Source organism: Oncorhynchus mykiss, chromosome 11, assembly GCF_013265735.2.
Source record: "Oncorhynchus mykiss isolate Arlee chromosome 11, USDA_OmykA_1.1, whole genome shotgun sequence".
Classification (NCBI taxonomy): domain Eukaryota; kingdom Metazoa; phylum Chordata; class Actinopteri; order Salmoniformes; family Salmonidae; genus Oncorhynchus; species Oncorhynchus mykiss.
In genome coordinates, this window is record NC_048575.1 from 62464866 (window position 1) to 62490832 (window position 25967).

Here is a 25967-nt window from a genome sequence, read left to right on the forward strand (position 1 = left end):
ATGGGATAACTGACACATTCTACCTTTATCTGGTAAAGACTCTGCATCAAAAGTCAGTGGTACAGACAGTTTCACCCACGCTCTCCACCGGGTCTGCGTCGCACCAAACGGCGGGCGTCACAGACACCTGGAATCTTCAACTTTCAATGACACCCAGCTCCAGAGCTGAAAGCAAGTCACAGTTCCTGTTGTCATTTGCATGGTGCGGAGCCAAAGCTCATCTCTGGACGGCAGAAACTTTTTTTAAATCAGGCGGGTGGGCGGGTATGAAGTCTGGGGAGCAGGAGGGAGACAGGAGGAGCGGGTAGCTGCAAAGTTGCTATTCAGCATCCTGATGATCTGGGGGTATAAACTATTGGCCAGTCTGACAGTTTTTGCCATGATACTTCTATCATGCACATGTCTGAGTGATTAAAGAGGTCCATGAGGATCTTCTTGGCCTTCCTGCGACACCGCGTGCTGTAGTTGTCCTGAAGGGCAGGCAGTGCGCACCCAATGGTGCGTTCGTCTGAGCGTACCACCCTCTGTAGAGCCTTGCGGTCATTGGCGGTGGAGTTGCTGTTCCAGGCCGCGATGCAGCCCAACAGTATGCTCTCGGTGGTGCTCCTGTAGAACAGGGATTCCCAAACTCGGTCCTGGGGCCCCCCGGGTGCACATTTTGGGTTTTGCCCTAGCACTAATCAAAGCTTGATGATGATTTGGTTACTGCTTTAGAACACTGTAAGGGCCCTTGGGGACAGGGCACATTTTTTTGGCCTCCTTGGGTTGAAGTTGCTGCCTTGCCTTCTTCACCACAGTGTCCAGGTGGTTTGACCTTTTCAGCGGCGGCCCCATTGATGAGCATAGGAATGTGTCCAACCTGGTTCCTCCTGAATTCCACATTCAGCTCCTTTGTTTTGTTGATGTTAAGGGAGAGGTTGTTGACCTGGCACCGCACCGTCAGAGTGCCTACCTCCTCTGTAGGCCCTTTTGTCGTTGTTTGTAATCAGGCCTACTACTGTTGTGACGTCACCGAACTTGATGATGGAGTTGGAACTGTGTGAGGCATGCTGTCATGGGTATACAGGGAGTACAGGAGGGGACTGAGGACACACCCTTGTGGGGCCCCCATGTTGAGGATCAGTGTAGAGGAGGTAATGTTGCCTACCTTCATCACCTGAGGGCCGCCCGCCCGTCAGGAAGTCTACGACCCAGTTACATAGGAGTTCAGTCCCAGGGTTGTAATCTTTGTGATTAGCTTAGAACGCACTATGGTATTGAAGGCCAAGCTATAGCGGATGAACAGCATCCTCACATATGCATTCCTTTTGTCCAGGTGCGTGAGGTTCGTCTGTGGATCTGTCATGGCGATCGGAGAATTGGAGATGGTTGAGTGTGTCAGGGAGGGAGGAGGTGATGTGGTCTTTGACTAGCCTCTTGAAGCACTTCATGATGATGGAAGTGAGTGCTTCGGGTTGGTATTCATTCAGTTCAGTTACTTTCCCTTTCTTGGGCACCAGGATGATAGTGGACATCTTGAAGCAGGTGGGGATAACAGCCTGAGCTAGAGAAGTCTAAACACAACAGCTAGCTGGTCTACACATGCTGTGAGGGCGCGGCTTGGGATACCGTCAGGGCTGGCAGCCTTGCGAGAGTTAACACGCTTGAATGACTTGCATAGTCCTCCATGGAGACAATAAACACATAGCCCTCGTTTTCTTCAGGGGCTATCCTCAGCAGCTCAGAGTCATTATGCTCAAGTCGGGAGATTTTTTCCCCCCGCTCGTCCGGCAGGGCGGCGTTGGTGTCCGCGACATGACTAGCTTTCTTTTTGTAATACGTGATCGTTAGAAGCCCCTGCCACATATACCTTGCCTCCGACACGCTGAATTGCTCCTCCCATTTGATCCTATACTTGTGTCTCGCCATCTTGATTGATCTGCATATATCGTATTTGTACTTTTTAACCATTCAATTGTCCTCGGTCACCTTGACATGTTAACCTTTCTGGCGCAGGCGTTCCGCTAGCGACCCACCTCGACAACATCCAGGGAAATTGCAGAGCGCCAAATTCAAAATACAGAACTAGTCATAATAAACATTCCTAAAAAATACAAGTGTTATACATCGGCTTAAAGATGAACTTCTTGTTAATCCAGCCGCCCTGTCAGATTTCAAAAAGGCTTTACGGCGAAAGCATACCATGTGATTATCTGAGGACAGCGCCCCGCTTACAAAAGCATACAAACATTTTACAACCAAGTAAAGGAATTACAAAGGTCAGAAATAGTGATAAAATTAATCACTTACCTTTGAAGATCTTCATATGGTTGCAGTCACAAGAGTCCCAGCTACACAATAAATGTTTGTTTTGTTCAATAAAGTCCCTATTTATATCCCAAAAACTGTTTTGTTGGAGCGTTTTGTTCAGTAATCCACTGGCTTCAAGGTGGTCAAAACATGTAGACGAATACATCCTAATAGTACCGATAAAGATCGTCAAAACATGTCAAACGATGTTTAGAATTAATCCTCAGGTTGTCAATTGTCTAAATAATCAATAATATTTCAACCGGACAATAGCGTATTCAATAGAAAGGAAAAACAACGAAGGGCGCGCAATCGGTTACACGCGCAGACCAGCTCTGCATTCTTCCTCAGTCCGCTGACAAAAAGGGCTCATTCTTCTTCATTTTTCAGAAAACAAGCCTGAAACAATGTCTAAAGACTGTTGACATCTAGTGGAAGCCATAGGAACTGCAATCTGGGTCAATTGAAAATACCCACGTCAACAAAATCTCACTTCCTGGATGGATTTTCCTCAGGTTTTTGCCTGTTCTGTTATACTCACAGACATTATTTTAACAGTTTTGGAAACTTTAGAGTGTTTTCTACCCAAATCTACCATATATATGCACATCCTAGCTTCTGGGCCTGAGTAACAAGCAGTTTACTTTGGGCACGCTTCTCTTTTTTAAAAATTATTATTATTATTTTTTTTTTTACCCCTTTTTCTCCCCAATTTCGTGGTATCCAATTGTTGTAGTAGCTACTATCTTGTCTCATCGCTACAACTCCCGTACGGGCTCGGGAGAGACGAAGGTTGAATGTCATGCGTCCTCCGATACACAACCCAACCAGCCGCACTGCTTCTTAACACAGCGCGCATCCAACCCGGAAGCCAGCCGCACCAATGTGTCGGAGGCTACACCGTGCACCCGGCAACCTTGGTTAGCGCGCACTGTGCCCGGCCCGCCACAGGAGTCGCTGGTGCGCGATGAGACAAGGACATCCCTACCGACCAAGCCCTCCCTAACCCGGACGACGCTAGGCCAGCTACACCTCTACATAACATAAGAGTTCCAGATGGAATAGCATCAAAGACTATGGCGAACTCTCTAGGTGTTACAGGAATATTGTAACAAGATAAAAATGTCTCATAATTGAGTAACAATCCTCCATTAAAAAGTTGACTCACCAGCAGGATATGATTATGATTATTTAAAAAAAATACTTGTTTCTATACAATATGTCCTTATTGTTCCAAATGAAATACCTATGCGGGGAAAAATTATGTTTACAGTGCCTTGCGAAAGTATTCGGCCCCCTTGAACTTTGCGACCTTTTGCCACATTTCAGGCTTCAAACATAAAGATATAAAACTGTATTTTTTTGTGAAGAATCAACAACAAGTGGGACACAATCATGAAGTGGAACGACATTTATTGGATATTTCAAACTTTTTTAACAAATCAAAAACTGAAAAATTGGGCGTGCAAAATTATTCAGCCCCCTTAAGTTAATACTTTGTAGCGCCACCTTTTGCTGCGATTACAGCTGTGAGTCGCTTGGGGTATGTCTCTATCAGTTTTGCACATCGAGAGACTGACATTTTTTCCCATTCCTCCTTGCAAAACAGCTCGAGCTCAGTGAGGTTGGATGGAGAGCATTTGTGAACAGCAGTTTTCAGTTCTTTCCACAGATTCTCGATTGGATTCAGGTCTGGACTTTGACTTGGCCATTCTAACACCTGGATATGTTTATTTTTGAACCATTCCATTGTAGATTTTGCTTTATGTTTTGGATCATTGTCTTGTTGGAAGACAAATCTCCGTCCCAGTCTCAGGTCTTTTGCAGACTCCATCAGGTTTTCTTCCAGAATGGTCCTGTATTTGGCTCCATCCATCTTCCCATCAATTTTAACCATCTTCCCTGTCCCTGCTGAAGAAAAGCAGGCCCAAACCATGATGCTGCCACCACCATGTTTGACAGTGGGGATGGTGTGTTCAGCTGTGTTGCTTTTACGCCAAACATAACGTTTTGCATTGTTGCCAAAAAGTTCAATTTTGGTTTCATCTGACCAGAGCACCTTCTTCCACATGTTTGGTGTGTCTCCCAGGTGGCTTGTGGCAAACTTTAAACAACACTTTTTATGGATATCTTTAAGAAATGGCTTTCTTCTTGCCACTCTTCCATAAAGGCCAGATTTGTGCAATATACGACTGATTGTTGTCCTATGGACAGAGTCTCCTACCTCAGCTGTAAATCTCTGCAGTTCATCCAGAGTGATCATGGGCCTCTTGGCTGCATCTCTGATCAGTCTTCTCCTTGTATGAGCTGAAAGTTTAGAGGGACGGCCAGGTCTTGGTAAATTTGCAGTGGTCTGATACTCCTTCCATTTCAATATTATCGCTTGCACAGTGCTCCTTGGGATGTTTAAAGCTTGGGAAATCTTTTTGTATCCAAATACGGCTTTAAACTTCTTCACAACAGTATCTCGGACCTGCCTGGTGTGTTCCTTGTTCTTCATGATGCTCTCTGCGCTTTTAACGGACCTCTGAGACTATCACAGTGCAGGTACATTTATACGGAGACTTGATTACACACAGGTGAATTGTATTTATCATCATTAGTCATTTAGGTCAACATTGGATCATTCAGAGATCCTCACTGAACTTCTGGAGAGAGTTTGCTGCACTGAAAGTAAAGGGGCTGAATAATTTTGCACGCCCAATTTTTCAGTTTTTGATTTGTTAAAAAAGTTTGAAATATCCAATACATGTCATTCCACTTCATGATTGTGTCCCACTTGTTGTTGATTCTTCACAAAAAAATACAGTTTTATATCTTTATGTTTGAAGCCTGAAATGTGGCAAAAGGTCGCAAAGTTCAATGAAAAGCAGATCATTTTGCAGGAATCGTATCAATGTTATAGTTACAAAGTAACATAAAATTGAGGCCACCAAAACGGGAGAAGACATAATGAGGAATGAAATTCCAAATTGAAGTTGGATTCTTTAAAATAATTTAGCCCAATTTCTCTTAAAAGTATCATTCAAAGTAGGAAAATCTAAAAAATTGAGACCACCATATTCATATGAGTTCATAACGACAGATTTCCTAATATAATGTGTGTGATTTTTCCAGATGAAGTTGAAAAGCACCTGGTCAACAGCTTTACCTATTTTGTTGTCAAGATATAGGGACTGGGCTGCATAAGTAAATCTGGAGATACCTTCAGCTTTAGAAAGCAATTCTCGACCTTTCAAGGATAAATCCCTCCGCAACCAATGGTTCAACTTCTTTTTGTTTTTTTCAATAATAGGTATAAAATTGAATGAGCATCTTTCCTGTTGATCCTTAGATATGGTAATCCCAAGGTATGTTACTTTTTCCTTGACTGGAATATTCCATATAGAGGGTATTACACAGTCTTTAACAGCACACAATTCACACTTATTAAGGTTTAGGCAAAGACCAGATGCTTTGGAAAATATATTTATCACATCGACTGCTCTAGGAATCTGGTCAGCATCTTTCAAAAAGAGGGTTGTTGTGATCTGCAAGTTGACTTATGATAATATCGCTGTCAGCAATAGAGATCCCTTTTATATTGCTGGATTTAACAGAACTTGTAAGAAGTTGGGTTGCAAGCAGGAAGAGGTAAGGTGAAATTGGGCGACCTTGCCTAATTCCTCTTTTCAAATCAAATCTACGAGAGGTGCCATGCTTTAATTTAGTTGAACTGTTCCCATTCATATAAAGAGTTTTAATAGTACTACAAAATAATTCCCCCAAACCACATTTCTCAAGGGAGAGAAATAGAAACTCATGTTCCACTGTATCGAAGGCTTTATAAAAGTCTAAGAAGACAAAACTATCTTTGAAGATTAAATCAGAATAGTCAATAAGGTCTAACACCAGTCGGATATTATTAGATATATGTCTATTCCTCATGAAGCCAGATTTGAGTCTCTTCTATAAATGAGTCCAATACTGCCTTCATTCTTTTTGCTCATATTTTGTAGTCATTATTGAGCAGACAGGTTGGACGCCAATTATTGAGTAGAAGCAAATTTTTCTGGGGCTTAGGTATTAATGTAATCAGACTGAGTCAAACTGGGAGAGAGCATTATTTGTAAAGCTTTCAGAAAAGACCTCCAACAGAAATGGGGCCAACTGTTGAGAAAAAGATTTGTAAAACTCTGCAGATATACCATCAGTCCCAATATACTTATTATTTTTATGGTGTTCAATAAAATAAATGATCTCTTCAACTATAATAGGGTCATCACACTGTTCCCTCTCAGCCTCCCCAATTAATTTCACATCCCCCAGAGAGCCAAAGAAAAGAGTTGAGGAAACCTCACAATACTTAGAACTATATGAATTCCTGTAGAAGTTGCAACTAAAGTTAGAGATTCATTTGGGATCATCTGTGATGAGACCATTAATATTTAATTGTTGAATCATATTATTTTTATAGTGGTATTTTTCTAACCTGAAAAAATAAGATGAATTTTGTTCACCCTCTGAGACACTTTCAACAGGCTTTTGAACAAGAGAGGTGATGTTTGTAATTAACACTTTCTTCTTCAGCTCTCCTTGTCTTGGCAAGAAAACTCCCATATTTTCTTAAATATTTTCCAAACTCATATTATTACTGTGTGAATTGTCAATTATAGCTTTGTTCCAAAAGTGTGTAATTAAATTGCTTATCTCCATCTTGACCAACTTATGTTTTAATATAGAGCTATTAAGCTTCCAGTAGGATGCTCTGCCAATGCCATTATCAGAGAAAAAGTTTAATGTCAATATAAATAGCTCTATGATCAGTAAGGGGAGTGGTAAGGATGTTAACAGAAATACCCTGTTTATCCAAACATTTAGACACCAGCCAAAAATCTGTGTGATTGTCTGGAGCGTGCCTTATTACTCCAAGTGAAATACTTGTCATTAGGAAACTTTACTCTCCAAATATCTCTAATATCAAACCTTTCCATAAACTGCCCCAAACTTGTATTCATAGAAGTGGACTGTCCTGGAGGCCATCTATCAATTCAATTATTCTGAGAAATATTAAAATCTCCACCTACTATAAGTAAAGCATTCGGGAACTTGGTTATATATATATATATATATATATATATATATATATATATATATATATATATATATATATATATATATATATATATATATATATAATTATTTTTTCACCTTCTCCAAAAAATATTGGGAACTTGGTTTTTGTGCTGGTGCTAGCTGCTGCTGCTGACGATATTGTATCATAATATTACTCACAGCGTTCCAAGAAAACATCTGAGACATTTATGGTCTGTTTACAAATATTTTAGAGGCTATTTATACATAATTGTTTTATAAAACCCGTATTTATGATTAATTATATAGCAATATTTTATGTTTAATATTATTCAATTACACCATTTCTTATATAACGTCTTACTTTTATTTTCCTGCACAAGTGAACGCAGGAAATGCATCACCTTTGCCTCTACTGCCATTCATTCCAATTAGACTGGTTTTGGATTTCTCCTTGACCAAAATGTATCCATTATGGAACTTTTGGGGATTATGACATAGCCCCTTTGTTAATTTAATAGCATCTCTATGTCGGGGACATCCAGGTGCTCTGTGGTAGATCGTCGTCGTCCTCAGTATTATCACAGAGGTTCTAAACTCAGAGGCGCAACATCGCAAGACTTCCGGGAAATGATTGCGAAAGAGACCGAACAGACCAGGCCGGGGTTTGGGAAATGAGAAGTCAATGAGACAAGTGAAAGACTCTTCCTTAGTTGTTAATTTTCTCGAAATCTAAAGGTACAACCTAGATTCAAGCCAATGTCTTAAGTATCTGAACATGTTATTACTCCAACTTTGTGAAAGTGACAAACTGAACCGTTTAAATTATTCCTCAAAAACAACTTTATATTGAAGGAGTGCCTTTGATTTCACGGCGTGCACACGCGCAGTTCGATGCAAGACGACAGTTAGAGCAGATGAAGTATTTGTGCGCATGAGTTTAGTTAGCCAACAAGTGTGATCGGGATTTATATTGGAGAAGCAGTTTTAGCCCATCTTTATATTGTACTGTATTTGATGTTACCCGAGCTGCCTCTCGGGTATCTGCGGTAGGTTACATTGTTGCCATGGTGAGGGATTTGTCTTTAACACTGTTGTCTCTGCGTCATTACTGACTGCTGCGTGTTGACTGGGCTGCTAGTGCTAGCTACAGTTGGTTTGAAGTCTGGAGTATTTTATAAAGGTAATATTTGGCAGAAAACTGTAAAACATTGTGTTTATTTAGGCTAGCGAATGTTATCTGTAGTTACAGTAACGTCACCGTTAGTTATCATCAGTCGTCAATGAATGCATCGATATCTTTTGCTAGCTAGCTAACGACGGCTTTTTCTCTAAACTTGCAACAGTAGGTCATGGTCAGCGTGTAACAGTATTTTCTAACTGGCATTACATTTGTTGCTTAAATGATCACGTTACTTTCTGAAATGTGAATTCAGTGAAAAACCTATTCGAGTAGCTAGCCCAATTGTGAATATCTTTGGTCTCTGTCTCGCAACAGCTACAGGTGTTCAGTGATGTGCGAGGGTCCCTCCATGATATCTGGGCCCATACCCCCAGATCCCTCCCTTTTCCCCGAATACTACAAACGTCCTGCCTCTGGTAATATAGCTAAAATGTACAGCATTTTAAAATGCCAATAATTGTTGAAACAGCATGTCACATGGCGTCTTCTGTACTTCCTTATCCCAGCCAGGGGTCGTCTGGAGGGGAACGCTCACGGGACCTCAGCCCTTCTCTCTGGTCCCCTGGCCCCGGACCCTGTGTTGTACCCAGGCTGCTACAGTGCCCGTGCCCCTCGGCACCCCCGCATCGGCCCTAACGCCACACACATTCTGGAGAGGGGCCAGAGAGGGGTGGTGTGGGCCCTGCTAAGACTAGAGGGGGTCTCCCTCAGTCCCAACCCCTCTAAGCACAGTAAGTCCAACGCCTACTGTTTCGTGGTAACCACAGGTCAACACCATCTTCCACTTTCCTTGCCAAATTCAAAGCCACATTTGTGGTTGTAGTGGATGGACTGTTTGTCATTGTAGTACATTGCATGCAATGTCATTTACTATACAGGAAAATACATTTAAAAGGTTCAACAGAAACAATGTGTTTCTGTGTTACCTTTCTCTCATTCCCTGTATTCTCTGTTTGTCCCACAGAGCAGCTGGTGCGTGACTACGGAAAGGAGAACGTGCGTCGGCTGAGGGAGATCCAGAGACGCTGCAAAGAGCAGGAGGCACAGAGGGAACACTCCCGTCCAGTCCCGGTCAAAGCCCTGTGGAGCTCCCCTAAATACCAGGACATCCCCTCCAGGGTCATGGCCCAGCTACAGGTGAGGGGGACTGGGAGATAGGCAGCCCTTTGTTTAGTGCACTGGTGGATTCCACACCAAGCATAGACCTGTGCCAGTTAGTTCAAATTATAAGGATGTCCAGGGATGCTGGGCCTTCTTCCTATAACAAACCAGGGCACCACCATTAGCGTGGTATTTTTATTTTTGTAATAATGTGGGATTGATTCTACATGGCTCCCTCTCTCTTCCTTCTGCAGGAGACCAGCCCTCCTATGAAGCCGGAGTGTCAGAACTTTTTAAAAGCACATTCTATCTGTGGCTCTGCTGGCCCCCCGAGACTAAAGCGTGCTCTCTCACCCTCCCCAAGATCAAACTGTGCCCCATCGCCGTCCCCCTCACCTCGCTCAGCCTCCCAAAACCATACAGAGAAACCGAGTTTACAGGTGAGATAGGCACATTAAAATAGCCCAGACTGACTGAATTAATGGATTGACTCCAACTGAAATGTAAACATCTATTCCTCCAATCAGTGTGTATTTTAGCTGTGTATTTGCACATCTACCTCCAAATCTTGCCCTCTATGGTTGGAAACTCCACAGCTGAAGGTTGAGACATCTTTTTATTCAACTTCCATTTACCTCCAAATGTGGCTGAGCAGAATATCTCTTCTGCACTGTCTGTTTTCACCAATTACCAATATCAAAAATAAATATGGTATGATGTGCTATTCTCTGAGCCCAAATGCAAACTTAATTAATTAGTATTTTCTGTTGCAGGTGCAGGGTAGGATGGTGGACTTTGTGAGCCACAATGCACACGCTGCAGGGAAGACAGTCCTCCGTCGCTCCCAGTCATTGACCAACCTGAGGAACAGTCAGCCCCTGCCCAGCGCCGTCAAGGGACAGGTGCCTCAGTAGTAAGTACACTGAACCAATATACATTATCCTCCTCTGTAACTGCACTTAACAAAAAGTCTATCTTGCATTCAAAAGTGGAAGTCACTGGAAGTAGCAAATCTTCACTCCAGATCCAATAATTCTGCCTCATAGTTAACAAAGCATACTTTTTTCTGACACTATGAATCATTCTCTCTGTCCCTCTATCTATCAGCCTTGAGGAGCGGAAGGAACAGTGGCGACGGGAGGAGGAGGAAAAGAGGATGAGTATTCCTGATCCATCCATCCCAGCTGGTCACACCCTGATGCCAGAGAGGGAGAGACAGGAGACCCTGGAGTCACTCAAAGAGAGTAGGTCTTTTTACCACAAACACTTTTACATTATTTGTCTTATACCTATTATTTTTCAAGTTGCTTAGTATGTATACATCAGCTCAAATAGATGGTATTTACTATTGAAAAGACGCTGTGTATTTATATTGAACCTTCAGACCAAGATGGATGCTCTTATTTATTCATTCTCTTTCGTCTCTGTCTCTATTCTTCCAGCCCATCGGTCTCTGGTGAGTGAGCTGCTGTCTCTTCCAGTCAGGGCCGACTCTCTGGGTGTCCGTTCCCGTCATGCGCAGCTGGACCGCAGGCTCTCTGAGGTGGAGGAGGCCATCAAGATCTTCTCCAGGGACAAAGTCTACATCAAGACTGACTCTTAACACAAGATGAGGCCTGCCTGGATCTTATTCACTAGGCAAGATCATGGGAGAAAACATTCTGAAAGCCTGGGAGACACTATTGAACTTGTTCCATGAAGGCTCTTCTTATTTTTTGTTCTCTCCTTTATGTGCCTACTGAACGTGATCCTGCAGTCTGAGGCTGCTGGGAAATAGCCTAAACTCTAGAGCTATTATTAGTGTAATTTACAAAGAGGGGAATTTGTAAAATGAAGTGATTTATTTCTCCTGTGACACTAAGCAGGTTGCATTTTTTAGTGCTTGACTACCAATGGCCTACTACTGAATGTATAATAATAATACATTTATTGTATCTAGCGCTTTACATTACAAACAATAATCTTATTTGCTTTGAAAACAAATGTAGGGATCTGGCAGTTCATGGTTGATGGTCTTTCACAGCTTCAGATGTAGAGGCATTTGGGAAAGGCAGTCAGTAGCAGTAGCTTGAGCAGAAGGAGCATCGATGATACAGACCGGCAGGGAGAACTTCAGTCAGATACTTTTCTTAGGAGGGCAATTAGGCAGCCCTACTGTAAACCCAGCACTTCTGTTGGCATAGAATGTACATACCTTCACTGTAATTGGTGAGTGTAATGCCCATTTTAGTTGACTCAGAATCATATCAACTTGGAACTGGCATAAATGTGATGTTTCTCAGTTACATCCAAAGTGGGTTTATTGTCTGGCATTTGTCATAAACTACTATTTATTGACTGACTGTAAAGAAGTAATTAGGTGTGTAGTACTTAAATTCTAGTTTTGCATTTCATTAAACTTTGAGGGTGTTTTATGGGTCCTCGTCATATAAATGTGAGGACCAGAGACTCCTCTATATAGCACTCACAATTGTGTCCGACCTCTATTCAGTCCTTTTTTATTTGTGTACCATATTCGCATAATACTACCTGCTCACTGGTCTACTTTCAACCAAAAGTGGTTATTTATCTCTTGCTATTTCTGTGTTGTGTCACGCACGCCCTGCTCCCCCGTAGTGGAGTTGATTGTCCGTCTACTCTCCCCTGTTAATATTAAAAACTTCTCTAGGATAGGGGGCAGCATTCAGAATTTTGGATGAAAAGCGTGCCCAAATTAAACTGCCTGCTACTCATCCCCAGAAGATAAGATATGCAAATAACTGGTAGATTTGGATAGAAAACACTCTGAAGTTTCTGAAACTGTTTGAATAATGTCTGAGTATAACAGAACTTATTTGGCAGGTGAAACCCAGAGGATAAACCCTTCAGATTTTTTTTTTAGGTCTCTCTTTTCAATGGGATTTCATTGGGAATCCAGATTTCTAAGGGACCTTCTTGCAGTTCCTATCGCTTCCACTGGATATCAACAGTCTTTAGAAATTGGTTGAGGTTTTTCCTTTGTGTAATGAAGAAGTAACACAGTTCAGAACTAGGCTAGAGTGAAGAGGACTCTGTTAGAGGCACGTGACCTGAAAGCTAGCTACAGTTTGTTTTCCTCCTGTATTGGACATAGATCACCCCGTCTTCAATTTGATCGATTTATTTAAGTAAAAAAAATCCTAAAGTTGTAATACAAAAGTAGTTTGAAATGTTTTGGCAAAGTTTACAGACGGAATTAATCGAACAAAAGGACCATTTGTGATGTTTATGGGACATATTGGAGTGCCAACAAAAGAAGCTTGTCAAAGGTAAGGCATGAATAATATCTTTATTTCTGCGTTTTGTGTCGCGCCTGTAGGGTTGAAATATGCTTTTCTGTCTTTGTTTACTGGGGTGCTATCCTCAGATAATAGCATCGTTTGCTTTAGCCGAAAAGCCTTCTGACATGTTGGCTGGATTCACAACAAGTGTAGCTTTAATTTGGTATCTTGCATGTGTGATTTCATGAAAGTTTGATTTTTATAGTAATTTATTATAATTTGTCGCTCTGCATTTTCACTGGCTTTTGGCCAGGAGAGATGTCCCACATATCCCAGAGAGGTTCTAACTATGTTGCATACACACAGCTATTAGCTAACTAAACGTTACGAGGACTACAACTAGTACTAGGGGTTAGCGTTTTAAATAATGAAATAAGTTTATATTCATGTTTTACATACTAGCTAGTAATGTCTTATAAGTAGTATAAGGACCGCAAGAAGGTCAGCCTTTATCGAACCCTTATAAGTAGTATACGGTCCTCATTGAAAATAAGAATTTTAACTGACTTGCCTAGTTGCTATTGCTTGCAAATTAAGGTAGCTAGAAAAGAAGCTACTATAACTAGCTAACGTAAACCTATTCATATGTTCTAGCCAGGTGTCATTAGCTAGTAGCTAGCACGCCCCTTGACTTACCTGTAAGAAAGTCTGTTATTCCCTTGTTTGGGGATTCCTGTGGCGCTTTCCTTTTACTCATCTCTGTATTCCCGCTTTTTTCAAAAGTATGTTGTATTCTTATTTTACTTTCTTGCAAGTAATGTAGCTAGCTAACACAGCCTCTGCAGCCTGTTAGCTCTTAAGTGCTGTGCCAAACGTAATTGAAACCCCCTTTGCACATCCTGTTAACGTAAGGTAAAACGTCAGCCTCTGTGGTGATCATGGCTAATAATAGCCTGTGGAACCAACCAATATTCTCTGTTAGTTTCTTCCATATGCGAAGTCTGAGTGAGTATGATTCTATATTTGTTTCTTACACTCCCAGAATTGGCCAACTATGAGAGGAATGTCAACAGAGCTATCCAAAAGTACAACGCCTACAGGCAAGACATGGTAGTAGTGTAGTGAAGGATGCAAGTGTCCCTTCACAACAGGCATCTGAATAAGTCATTTGTCTGGCTCCTTCAGCCCCATGTTTACTCCCTCAATTACAGTGAATAACTATGTGTTGTGCACAGTGTTTTTCAGGAAAGCAGCTTCAGTGATCTCCAAGTACCCCCAGAAGATCAAAATTGGAGAAGAGGCCAAGAAACTGGTGAGTGCATAGGTGTTGAGAAATAGGTGTCTCAGACACAGCAGTACAGTGCTGTTTATAGCAGTGGTCGATTGTAGTTGATTGACTTGAAAGCTCATCTGATGCTAGCCCAAGATGTACTCTTAAGGAGCCCACCATTGCTCCTTAAGGTCCAAGGACCTTCCTTGTATGTTATTTTCAGAGGTAGACTGGCACTGGCAGCCAAAACAGCCAAGTATTCCATCTAAACGTGAATAGATTCTCAAAACTGATATAGTTTTAGAAACATAAAGCCCTTTACTTTCATATCACATAAAGATAATTTCACAAATGCAAAATATTTACTTACTGAAGATTGTTTTAACCAGCAGCCAAATGCATTTTTCAGTGACAACACGATTCTGCAGGCTTTCTCCCGTTACACACAGGTGTTTGGCACATGCAAGATAGCAAATTAGCACAGGTGGTCGCTCTGTCTTCCGTAAACATGCACTGTAACATGGAGATATGGCGGTGTGGGAACACTAAACCTATAAAGGTGTGTATCAATTTTATGTTTTGGTTGAAAAAAATATATATCTTGCCTTCATGAAAGATAAGGTCCTTATGCTTCTAAGACTGTACTGCAAGCGATGCGTGTTAATGTTCAGACTGAGCGTTAGGGCTCTTAACAAAACTCCTCTGTACAGAAGACACCTTCGTCCAATGACTCTTAAAGGTAATGTAATGGAACTGAGAGTCATGATCAAGGGCTAATCTGATGCCAGCCAATGCTCACCAGTAAAGTAGTATAACAGTACACCATTATACTTCCGTTATACATTCTATTGTGTTCATCTATTTTAAATAGGAGAGAGTTGGAAAAGAGTTCACTAAGAAGATAGATGAGTTTTTACAAACAGGAACACTCAAGAAGTTGGAAACGGTGAGTGTTTGAGGAATGACATTATCCTTCAAGCAAGGTGCAGTCTGTCACTTCTTTGTCCAATGTGGCCACAATGCAAAGTGCATAAACGAAAGAAGATAATTATATTGTTAATTCCACTCCGTTTGATGCACAATGGATTGTGTTTATCTTCCCAGATTCGTAATGATGACACCAGCTCATCCATCAACTTCCTTACCAGAGTTACTGGTATTGGGTATGTCTTCTGCTTTGTTTGTTAAACCCAATCACTGCCCCCTTTTTTTCTAGCCCTTCTTGCGGAAAACTACTGTTCCACAGGATTTTGTTCCAGCCTTTATCGAACACACCTAACCAGTTAAATCTCCATCCTTCTCCAGTCCGGCTCCTGACAGAAAGTTTTTTGATGAGGGAGTGAAGACCCTGGAAGGTTTGCTGAACTTTTAAAGCTACTTTTTACAGTACTTTGGATTTGAGATGATACAATGACTATAAGGTTAATGTACAGACTGTCAGCTTTAAAATGAGGGTATTTTCATCCATATTAGGTTACAAACTATCCTATTCCCAAGACATGCTAACCTTTCACCATTACATTAACGGGAGGTTATGTTATCATTTTTGGGGGGAATGATATTTATGCCTCTAACTTTCTCAGTCAGCATTATTCACGATTCATTCAGGATTAATGTAGAAGTGTTTAGTAACATATTCTATTCCATATCGATTCATCTCATATTAAAGCTGACAGTCTGCACTTTAACCTCAGTCATTGTATCATTTAAAATCCAAAGTGCTGGAGTGCACAGACAAAACAAAGAATTTGTCACTGTCCCAATACTTTTGGAGCTCACTGTATATTAACACTGTGCTTTTAGATCTGAGGAAAATTGAACACACGCTCAATCATCAGTAAGTGTGAATTTTCTGTCAGTTGATCACTCTGCCTGCACCAATGTAAGTGTTTTGCTAATGTTTTATGACCATCAATGGTTGATGTCTCATACATTCCAATTGAAGTTTCCTGTGCATGCTTGGTGGCGTGTGTGTGTGACGCTGCTCTGTGTCTGCTGTAGGTACTTTGAGGAGTTTGAGAAGAGGATTCCACGAGTTGAGATGATGGTGGCGGGTGATATTTGCTGTTGTGAATATTTTATATGAATTTTTTTTAAAGTGGTTAGAATGGAGTTAATTTACTGTTACTACTGTCTTACACGTTTTGTGTGTTTGTCCAGACATTCATTCTGCAGGAGCTGGAGTTGCTGGATGCTGAGTACATCAGGACCATCTGTGGAAGCTACAGGAGAAGTGAGTCCTGACATGTAGTGGTGTACTTGGTGGTTTTTAGTATTAATAACTCTGTACTGTTTAGATGTGCATGTTTCATGTATGATCAAGGAAGTGATTGCAGTGGGAAGGAAAATGTTGTTTTTATAAACTAGATTATTTTATGTTTTGGGTAATTTCCTAATTATTTATCTGTTCCTGCATTCTTTTCTGCAGGTGTTGAATCCAGTGGGGATATTGAGATCTTGCTGACGCACCCAAACTACACCTCTATGGATGAGAAACAGGTGACCACCAAACTCCACAATGCATACTGCTGCTTTGGTACTGTAATGATTAATATACACTAAGGTAAGTGGACATTGGGTAAGTGCAATCTCCATTTAAGTGCTTTACAGTTCACCAGTCCAAATATATTCTTCTTATTTGCCATGTATGTCTTCATGCTTTGGTTTACTGCATGTATTCATGACAGCCCAAGGGCATTACATTCAACAGAAGATGATCTCTTATGACTTTCATATGCTCATCCCATCCTTTCTTTGTTCTTCCTCTTCAAGCCCAAACTTCTCCATGCCGTGGTTGAACATTTTGAGTCCATTGTGTTCATTACAGACACACTGTCCAAAAAAGACACCAAATTCATGGTGAGGGCTGCGTGTGGCTAGCTAGCTGCAGGGAATATTGCGTTATCTGTTTCTTTAACAGTGAAATGAACTAAGATGTTTTGATTTGTAATGTAGTTTGTGCAGCAAGGGTCTGTACTGCATTCACTTAACTAAATTGGAAGCAACTGTTCAAGTACATGGCTCACTGCTTATGTATGTGATAGTTACTCTCTCTAGTCACATTAGTCAGAATGTTTATCTATTCAACCTTTATTTTACCTGGTCGACGACTTGGTCGTTGATTTGATGGTTGCTGTCTCTAGGGAGTCTGCCAGCTGCAGCAAAATGATGAAGAGGAATATCTTCACAGGCACATTGATATCAGGTGGGTATCAAGTTAGCTAGTTAAACGCACCTCATCACATGTTGTTCTGATGACTCCGTAACCTGAGGAAGGTCAGACAGAATGACATGTTGTTGAAAGTGCTCTATCTCCCATTATATCTATGTCACATGCTTCGTAAACAACAGGTGTAGACTAACAGTGAAATGCTTACTTACAGGCCCTCCCAACAATGCAAATCGAATGAAAATAGAAAAGTAAAAGCTGTAGTAATAAAGACAAAATTAGTAATGATAACTTGGCTACATACACTAGGGCACCAGTACTAAGTCGATGTGGAGGAGTACGAGGTAATTGAGGTAGATACAGTACCAGTCAAAAGTTTGGACAGATGTACTCATTCAAGAGTTTCTTTATTTTTACTATTTTCTACATTGTAGAATGTTAGTGAAGACATAAACTATGAAATAACACATATGGAATCATGTAGCAACCAAAAAAGTGCTAAACAAATCTAGGGGTGGTATACAGAAGATAGTCCATATTATGGGAAGAACAGCTCAAATAACCAAAGAGAAACGGCTGTCCATCATTACTTTTTAAGACATGATGGACAGTCAATCTGGAAAATTCAAGTGCAGTCTCAAACCATCAAGCGCTATAATGAAACTGACTGTCATGAGGACCGCCACAGGAAAGGAAGACCCAGAGTTATCTCTGCTGCAGAGGACAAGTTCATTAGAGTTAACTGCACCTCAGATTGCAGCCCAAATAAATGCTTCACAGAGTTCAAGTAACAGACACATATCAACATCAACTGTTCAGAGGAGACTGTGTGAATCAGGCCTTCATTCTTGAGCTGCTGCATAGAAACCACTACTAAAGGACACCAATAAGAAAAGACTTGCTTGGGCCAAGAAACACGACCAATGGACATTAGACTGGTGGAAATCTGTCCTTTGTTCTGATGAGTCCAAATGTGAGATTTTTGGTTCCAACTGCTGTGTCTTTGTGAGACACAGAGTAGGTGAACAGATGATCTCCGCATGTGTGGTTCCCACCGTGAAGCATGTAGGAGGTGTGTTGGTGCTTTGCTGGTGACACTGTCAGTGATTTATTTAGAATTTAAGGCACACTTAACCAGCATGGCTACCACAGCATTCTGCAACAATACGCCATCCCATCTGGTTTGGGCTTAGTGGGACTATCATTTGTTTTTCAACAGGACAATGACCCAACACACCTCCAGGCTGTGTAAGGGCTATTTGACCAAGAAGGAGAGTGATGGAGTGCTGCATCAGATGACCTGGCCTCCACAATCACCCGACCTCACCCCAATTGAGATGTTTTAGGATGAGTTGGAAAGCAGAGTGAAGGAAAAGCAGCCAACGAGGGCTCAGCATATGTGGGAACTCCTTCAAGACTGTTGGAAAAGCATTCCAGGTGAAGCTGGTTGAGAGAATGCCAAGAGTGTGCAAAGCTGTCATCAAGGCAAAGAGTGGCTACTTTGAATAATCTCTAATATAAAATATATTTTGATTTGTTTCACAGTTGTTGGGTTACTACATGATTCCATATGTGTTATTTCATAGTTTTGATGTCTTCACTACTATTATACAATGTAGAAAATAGTAAAAATAAAGAAAAACCCTTGAATGAGTAGGTGTGTCCAAACTCTTGACTGGTACTGTATGTACATAGAACTAGGAATAAAGTGACAGATACTAAACAGCAGCAGCGTATGTGATGAGACAAAAAAATGGTGTAAAAAAGGGTCAATGCAGATAGTTAAATAGTTTGAGTTAACCAAATAGCTACCAACTATTTAGCAGGCTTAGGGGTAGAAGCTGTTCAGTGTCCTGTTGGTTCCAGACTAAGGACTCGTTCCAGACTTGCATCGGTTCCACTATGAGGTAGCGGAGAGAACAGTTTATGACTTGGGTGGCCGGAGGCAACTTTTTTTTTTTAGGGCTGTCCTCTTGACACCGCCTGATAAAGAGGTCCTAGATGGCAGGGAGTTCGTCCCCAGTGATGTAGTGGGGTGGACGCACTACACCCTGTATCGCCTTGCAGTCGGATGTCAAGCAGTACCAAGCGATGATGCAACCAGTCAAGATGCTCTCAATGGTGCAGCTGTAGAACGTTTTGAGGATCTGTAGGCCCATGCCACATCTTTTTAGCCTCCTGAGGGGGAAGAGGCGCTGTCGTGCCCTCTTCACAACTGTGTTGGTGTGTGTGGACCATGAAAAATCCTTAGTGATCTAGACAGGAAGGAACTTGAAGCTCTCGACCCTCAACTACAGCCCTGTCGATGTGAATGGGGTTATGCTCGGGCTGCCTTTTCCTGTTGTCCATGATCAGCTCCATTGTCTTGCTGACGTTGAGGGAGGGATTGTTGTTCTGGCACCATAGTGCCAGGTCTCTGACATCCTCCCTATAGGCTGTCTCATCGTCGTCGGTGGTCAGGCCTACCAACATTGTGTCGTCAAACTTAATGATGGTGGCTATAACCTTGTTCTAACAGAAACATAATTTCCCTTATCTTACTGCAGGTTAATTCCTAAGGGCCTATATTACTGTGGTGTGCTGTATTTCACTGTCAGTGACATCTTCAATAAGAACATCAGAACTCCCCCTCTGGAGAAAGGCTTCACCCTCAATGAGTACACCATCTAGCCAGTGGAGGTCACTGGTAAGTCACATATCAGCAGTCCAAAATCAACAGCCTCTGCTGTTAGACATATTATGTTTGGTTCTGAAAGGTCCGGATGGGTGTAAGCTGAGGAAACTCATATTGCTTACATGCAACGAATCCTTCAGATCCAAGTGTCTAGAGGTGGATTTTGGATTAGACACCTGAATCTTAGATACATTTATGAATTTCAGTAAAGAGGCAGTTAGGAAAGCAAAGGCTAGCTTTTTCAAACAGAAATTTGCATCCTGTAGCACAAACTCCAATAAGTTCTGGGACACTGTAAAGTCCATGGAGAATAAGAACACCCCCTCCCAGCTGCCCACTGCACTGAGGCTAGGAAACACCGATAAATCCACAATAATTGAGAATTTCAATAAGCATTTTTCTACGGCTGTCCATGCTTTCCACCTGGCTACCCCTACACCGTTCAACAGCTCTGCACCTCCCCACAGCAACTTGCCCAAGCCTCCCCCATTTCTCCTTCACCCAAATCCAGATAGCTGATGTTCTGAAAGAGTTTCAAAATCTGGACCCCTACAAATCAGCTGGGCTAGACAATCTAGACCCTCGCTACAATTATCCGCTGCAATTGTTGCAACCCTTATTACTAGCCTGTTCAACCTCTCTTTTGTATCTTCTGAGATCCCCAAAGATTGGAAAGCTTCTGCGGTCATCCCCCTCTTCAAAGGGGGAGACACTCTAGACCCAAACTGCTACAGACCTATATCTATCCTACCCTGCCTTTCTAAAGTCTTTGAAATCCAAGTTAACATACAGATCACCGACCATTTCGAATCCCACCGTACCTTCTCCGCTATGCAATCTGGTTTCCGAGCTGGTCATGGGTGCACCTCAGCCACGCTCAAGGTCCTAAACGGTATCATAACCGCCATCAATAAAAGACAATACCCTACAGCCATATTCATCGACCTGGCCAAGGCTTTCTACTCTGTCAATCACCACATTCTTATCGGCAGACTCAATAGCCTTGGTTTCTCAAATGACTGCCTTGCCTGGTTCACCAACTACTTCTCAGAGTTCAGTGTGTCAAATCGGATGGCCTGTTCTCTGGACGTCTGGCAGTCTCTATGGATAGTGCCACAGGGTTCAATTCTCGTACCGAATCTTTTCTCTGTATATATCAATGATGTCGCTCTTGCTGCTGGTGATTCTTTGATCCACCTCTACACAGAAGACACCATTCTGTATACTTCTGGCCCTTCTTTGGACACTGTGTTAACTAACCTCCAGACGTGCTTCAATACCATACATCTCCTTCCACGTGCGCTATCGCGCATAAATGTATTTTGTCCCCCTACACCAAACGCGATCACGACACGCAGGTTAAAATATCAAAACAAACTCTGGTAAAATGACAACTCAATGTTTATATCCCAGGACAAATTAGCTAGAAACAGCAAGCTAGCTAAATAGGACAAATTAGCTAGCAAGTGAAAGCTAACTAGCTAAATTGCCATACATGTTTAATGCTTTTCGACCTGTCCCCAAATTAATGTAATTGGTTTAGTTTGTTTTTATATTTTAACCTGCGTGTTGTGATCGCGTTTGGTGTAGGGGGACAAATTACATTTATGCACGATAGCGCATGCGCGCAGCCGGTTTGGGTTCCGTGTTAGGTTTTATGGATATTTTGACACGTCAACCACAGATGGAACAACGAGTCAGATATTTCACCGGATTTATAAATGTGAAACTTGCGGTTAGCGGTTCCACTCACGACCAAATATGGTCATGAGGGAAGCCTGGTGGCCAGCGCAGGGAGTAAATGGAGCGAGATGGATTTTGCCCGGCATTCTGCACATTTTCTCATTGATGAAACATTTGATTTCCACACAGTTTTCTGTTTTCAAAACTATAATTTGTAACGAACAGAGTGGACTGCCTTTAGTAGACTTGGCCAAAGTTTTAAAAAAGTGCGTTGTTTAGGAGCACAAGGGTGAATTGAGTTATTGCACACGCACACTTCACAAAGTAGGCGTTCCTTACGGAAATATCAATAGGATCTCACTGGAATGTGCTTGGCTCTACCAACTTTGATTGACTTGGTTACATCGGAAAGACAGGCTCTGGTTTATGTTGGGTTAGTTATAATGCTATTTTTGTCCACTGTGGGGCTCTATTCTAGGGTTTTCCAAACTCGGTCCTGTTGGTGTTGTAATACAGGAGAGTGAGACCAAATCATGGATGCTGGACAGAGTGGATTTCAGTTGTAACAAAAAGGCAGTTTATTGAGTCAAAGATATCTTGTCCTGCAGTTTAACGTGCACGGACCTAGTCATATGACTCAGTAAGGAGTCAGCTGAAAAGGGACCTAGACAGAGGTTGCAGCAGATTTTATACATGGAATAATGTAGGTGGAGTCTTGTCGTGTTGGTCTTCTGACTGGTCCCGAAGAGTTGGAGGCGGGCCTGCTCCAGCCAGAGCAGGAGCCCCATTGGTGCACAGCAGAGTCCTCTGCTCTTGGCACCCGACCAGTAGAGGGAGTGAGGTGTGAGTGTTCGTGCGATGGAATGTCTGTGTGTCAAGGAGTCGTGAGATAAGGGGAACTGAAACTGGCAGTTTATGGCTGGGGCTAGGGTGCTTCCTGTTTTTGCAGGAGTGCATGAAAGGATCAGTGTCAGTGAAATAGTTTGGCACTCCAAGCTTGTTAGTGTTGCAGGATGTTCTTTGTAGTTTACAGGGGAGTATATTTGAGTGATGGCAGCCATGTGTCCTTCGGATAATCATGTTATTGCATGTAGGCTCTAAACTTGACTGAGGACACTGGGCCCAGAGTTATCTGAGGACATCCGGTTTAACCAGAGCGTTGGCCAGCTAGTAATGCTTGATATTTGATTATTTATATAACAGTCCTGCCACCTGAAATTTCGGGAAGATTGCCCGCTATTTAGTTTTTCTAAAGACACAGAAAACGGAGGCAGTGGGAGAACCTATTCAAGTAAGTAGATATAGTATAACGACCAAGGGTTTATAAGCGCGGAAATCGAAATTGCCGCACGAGTATGCTTTTGCAGCACAGTCGATAGCGCGCCGGACCTCGGGCTCGAAGATCGAGGGTTCGAGACCTGCTCCCTGCTGTTTCATTACAATATTCTGAAAGTGATCTAAAACGATCTATTATTAACTAGCTTTCTCCAAAAACTTGTGTTGAGGATAACTCAAAAGAGCTGCTAACTTTATATACTGTATAGTTAGTTAGCTACGGGAGTTTAAATATCACCCGTTTGCTAACTTCATATGCGCTCGTTAGCTACAAACGCATCAAGATAGCTAACAGCCATGGAAGAGGGTGAAAGGATTAGCTAGCACTTCCAGTTGTCAAGAGAAGGGAGAGGAGGCTACCCTGGATAGGACCGGTACCTTTTGTGGGAGGACATAATGAAAATATTCTCCAGTTCCAGTCCCTAGCGAGAAACTGAGGACAGACATATAGCGACATATATTATTCAGGGCTGTCTAACTTGAGTATAATGCAGCCTGTTTAGCTTGCTGCTCTCGGATACAGTCGTCAAATCCTGTCTGCAGATGAAGAGGTCCCAATGAATGTTATAAGAGTAAGGGTACATCCTTGTATGCCAAGGATTGTGTACCTATGTTAGTAAATTGTGAACCAAAAATAGTTTAAAAGTCGCAATGTATAAACACTTCTGTTCCAGCACACACATCTGATTCAATGTATCAAACCTAATTAGTTAATAAAGTGTGCTATTGTTGGGCTGGAACAGAAGTCTACTCACCCACTAGATCAGAGGAAGGAGGTTGGCTGCCACTGGTATTGACTTTTTTTTCTCACATTTAATTGTTTTAGTAATAGCTTACTTGTTACTAATATGTCTAACCTTTTACATAAGTTAGCTTACTTGTACACTTTGAAATATGAAAATGTTGATTTATTTGAAGTTAACAATTAAAACAAGTTTAAACATCTAACTTAACTATTATTCAAGATGACTAGTGTTGATGATAGATCACAATCCTACAATAAAGATGGGAAGGGAATATGTCTCTAATTTGTCTGTATTCTCAAATGAACATGACTTGTTTTTCTTCACTCGTAAGATCTCCACTTTAGTTTTATTTGATTGTCACAATTTTTTCCCAGGATATCAGCCATGTGAACCCATTTTGCAGTCCTTCAAGTAACCCCAACTGCACACTTTTGTTGTAGCCCCCGACAAACATGCCTGATTAGTTGACAAGTAGAATCCGGTGTGTTTCTCTGGGGCTACAATTGTGATAATGCCTAAGATATTTTAGGTCCCGAGGTAGGCCGTCATTGTAAAATAAGAATTTGTTCTTAACTGACTTGCTTAGTTAGTTAAATAAAAGACTATCACAATTTGTCTATGCTAAATGTGTTTAAATTGTAAAAATAAGGTGAAGGTGCTCCACTCAAACCACACAACAGAATCATTTAGATTAAACACGGCATATTACAACAATATTGTATAATTGAGGGATGTCTCCTTTCATATTTAGAAAAGAACAAAGTAGTTTAAGTAGAAACTGATGCTGCAGCAGCATTCATCTTCACAGTGGTAATGCAGTTGATGTGGGTGTCTTTTATAGGTCAGCTGGTGAACCTACAGTAGTACATAAATGAAAAGCACACCTGTTGTTAGAATATCACTTCTTCAGGTCATCTAGACAATCAGGGTTCTTAATTGTTGGGTTGCGTTTAATTCATTCAGGTGTTTTAGTGTCGTATAAAGATGACATTGTTGGGCTGGAACAACCAGTCAACACAGCAGGTTGTCTTATCACATTGAGGCCTTTGTCCAATGCTGTAATTATCATTGGGTTATTTTATGACTATATGACAATCACTGGAGTTTTTTTTTTGTTGTGTGTGTGCAATAGTGACCTCCAGGCTTCTCTTCGTGGTCATTGCTGGAAGGGATCCAGTTTTTGTTAAATTAATGTCATATTTGACATTTCATAGCAGATTATGAGAATTTAGGCTGCAGGTTGAGAATTAGGTAAGGGTTAGCTAAAATTCTAAACTATTTTGGGACAATTTGACCAAAGCTGGATCCCTTTTAGCCAGTACCCCTTCTTCATAGGCCTGGATTACATGGTTGCATTCAACAATGTCTAGAGTAGGCCTAGGCTACAATCGTATAAAAAAAGTGTGCTGATTTCTCCAGTCAGTGTAGAATTGCATGACATGCATGACAATGACATGACAAAGGCCACATTTTCCAGTGCGAAGGAAACGTTAACAACTACGCGCTTGTTAATAGCCTAAAGGGGATCACTATCCAATCTACTCAGCACAAATGCGATGATCGGGGCATGCAATCCTTTGTTATCAAGGTACATTTTTAGCTTCCCCAAAATGTTAAACTCACGTGATACATGCTAATTGCTAGACTACAAGCTTTCTAGCTAATTTTCGATAATTCTAAATTCGAAATCAGACCAGATTTGCCAGTGATCGTAACAGATCGGTTACTGAGAGCTGTTTTTTATTTTACTTTTATTTTGGGTTCAGGTCTTGAACCCAGATAGACCGTGTTGATGAATCAACCTGATTTTATGCACTGTTATCATACAGTTTGGGGAGCCACTCGGCTGTTGTGTCAGAATAATTAATGCGGTGTTCTAACATGGACGCCAGGAGGCGTCGTACGTCAACTGCAAGCCCTCTTTAGCCCGGTAATTTAGTAGGATCTCTATGGTTTTGTGGCTTTGTCTTAGTCTGCTGCAAAGCAGCCAGTTAGAAGCAGGTCAAGGCTAGAAGGGATCCAGCTTTTGTAAATGTAACGTTTTTTATTTATTTAATATTTATTAACCTAGGTAAGTCAGTTAAGATCAAATTCTTATTTACAATCACGGCCAACCCCGGACGACGCTGGGCCAATTGTGCGCCGCCCTATGGGACTCCCAATCACGGCCGGTGATACAGCCTGGATTCGAACCACTGTCTGCAA

The 25967-nt window shown here is 41.6% G+C and overlaps 1 protein-coding gene, 1 long non-coding RNA gene and 1 pseudogene across 4 annotated transcripts; 2 read left to right on the plus strand and 1 right to left on the minus strand.

The window, feature by feature from the left end:
• Positions 1-7945: 7945 nt before the first annotated feature.
• enkd1 (enkurin domain containing 1) lies at positions 7946-12116 on the plus strand. 3 transcript variants are annotated; one of them, XM_036936074.1, is made up of 8 exons: positions 7946-8100; positions 8861-8961; positions 9052-9276; positions 9510-9682; positions 9901-10086; positions 10420-10559; positions 10754-10890; positions 11089-12116. In XM_036936074.1, the coding sequence occupies exons 2-8, from the start codon at positions 8877-8879 to the stop codon at positions 11247-11249; spliced, it is 1107 nt and encodes a 368-aa protein (XP_036791969.1). In that variant the 5' UTR covers positions 7946-8100; positions 8861-8876; the 3' UTR covers positions 11250-12116. The 3 variants fall into 3 exon arrangements, with proteins under 3 accessions (XP_036791969.1, XP_036791967.1, XP_036791968.1); XM_036936072.1 differs by lacking the exon at positions 7946-8100 and adding an exon at positions 8245-8411; XM_036936073.1 differs by lacking the exon at positions 7946-8100 and adding an exon at positions 8271-8545.
• LOC118937374 lies at positions 11469-13892 on the minus strand. Its single transcript, XR_005034710.1, has 2 exons — positions 13582-13892; positions 11469-11817 (listed from the first exon to the last, which is right to left on the minus strand). It is a non-coding gene; the product is annotated as an uncharacterized LOC118937374 (long non-coding RNA).
• A 774-nt stretch (positions 13893-14666) lies between these two features.
• On the plus strand, positions 14667-20223 carry LOC110535089 (annotated as a pseudogene).
• The last annotated feature ends 5744 nt before the right edge of the window (positions 20224-25967 follow it).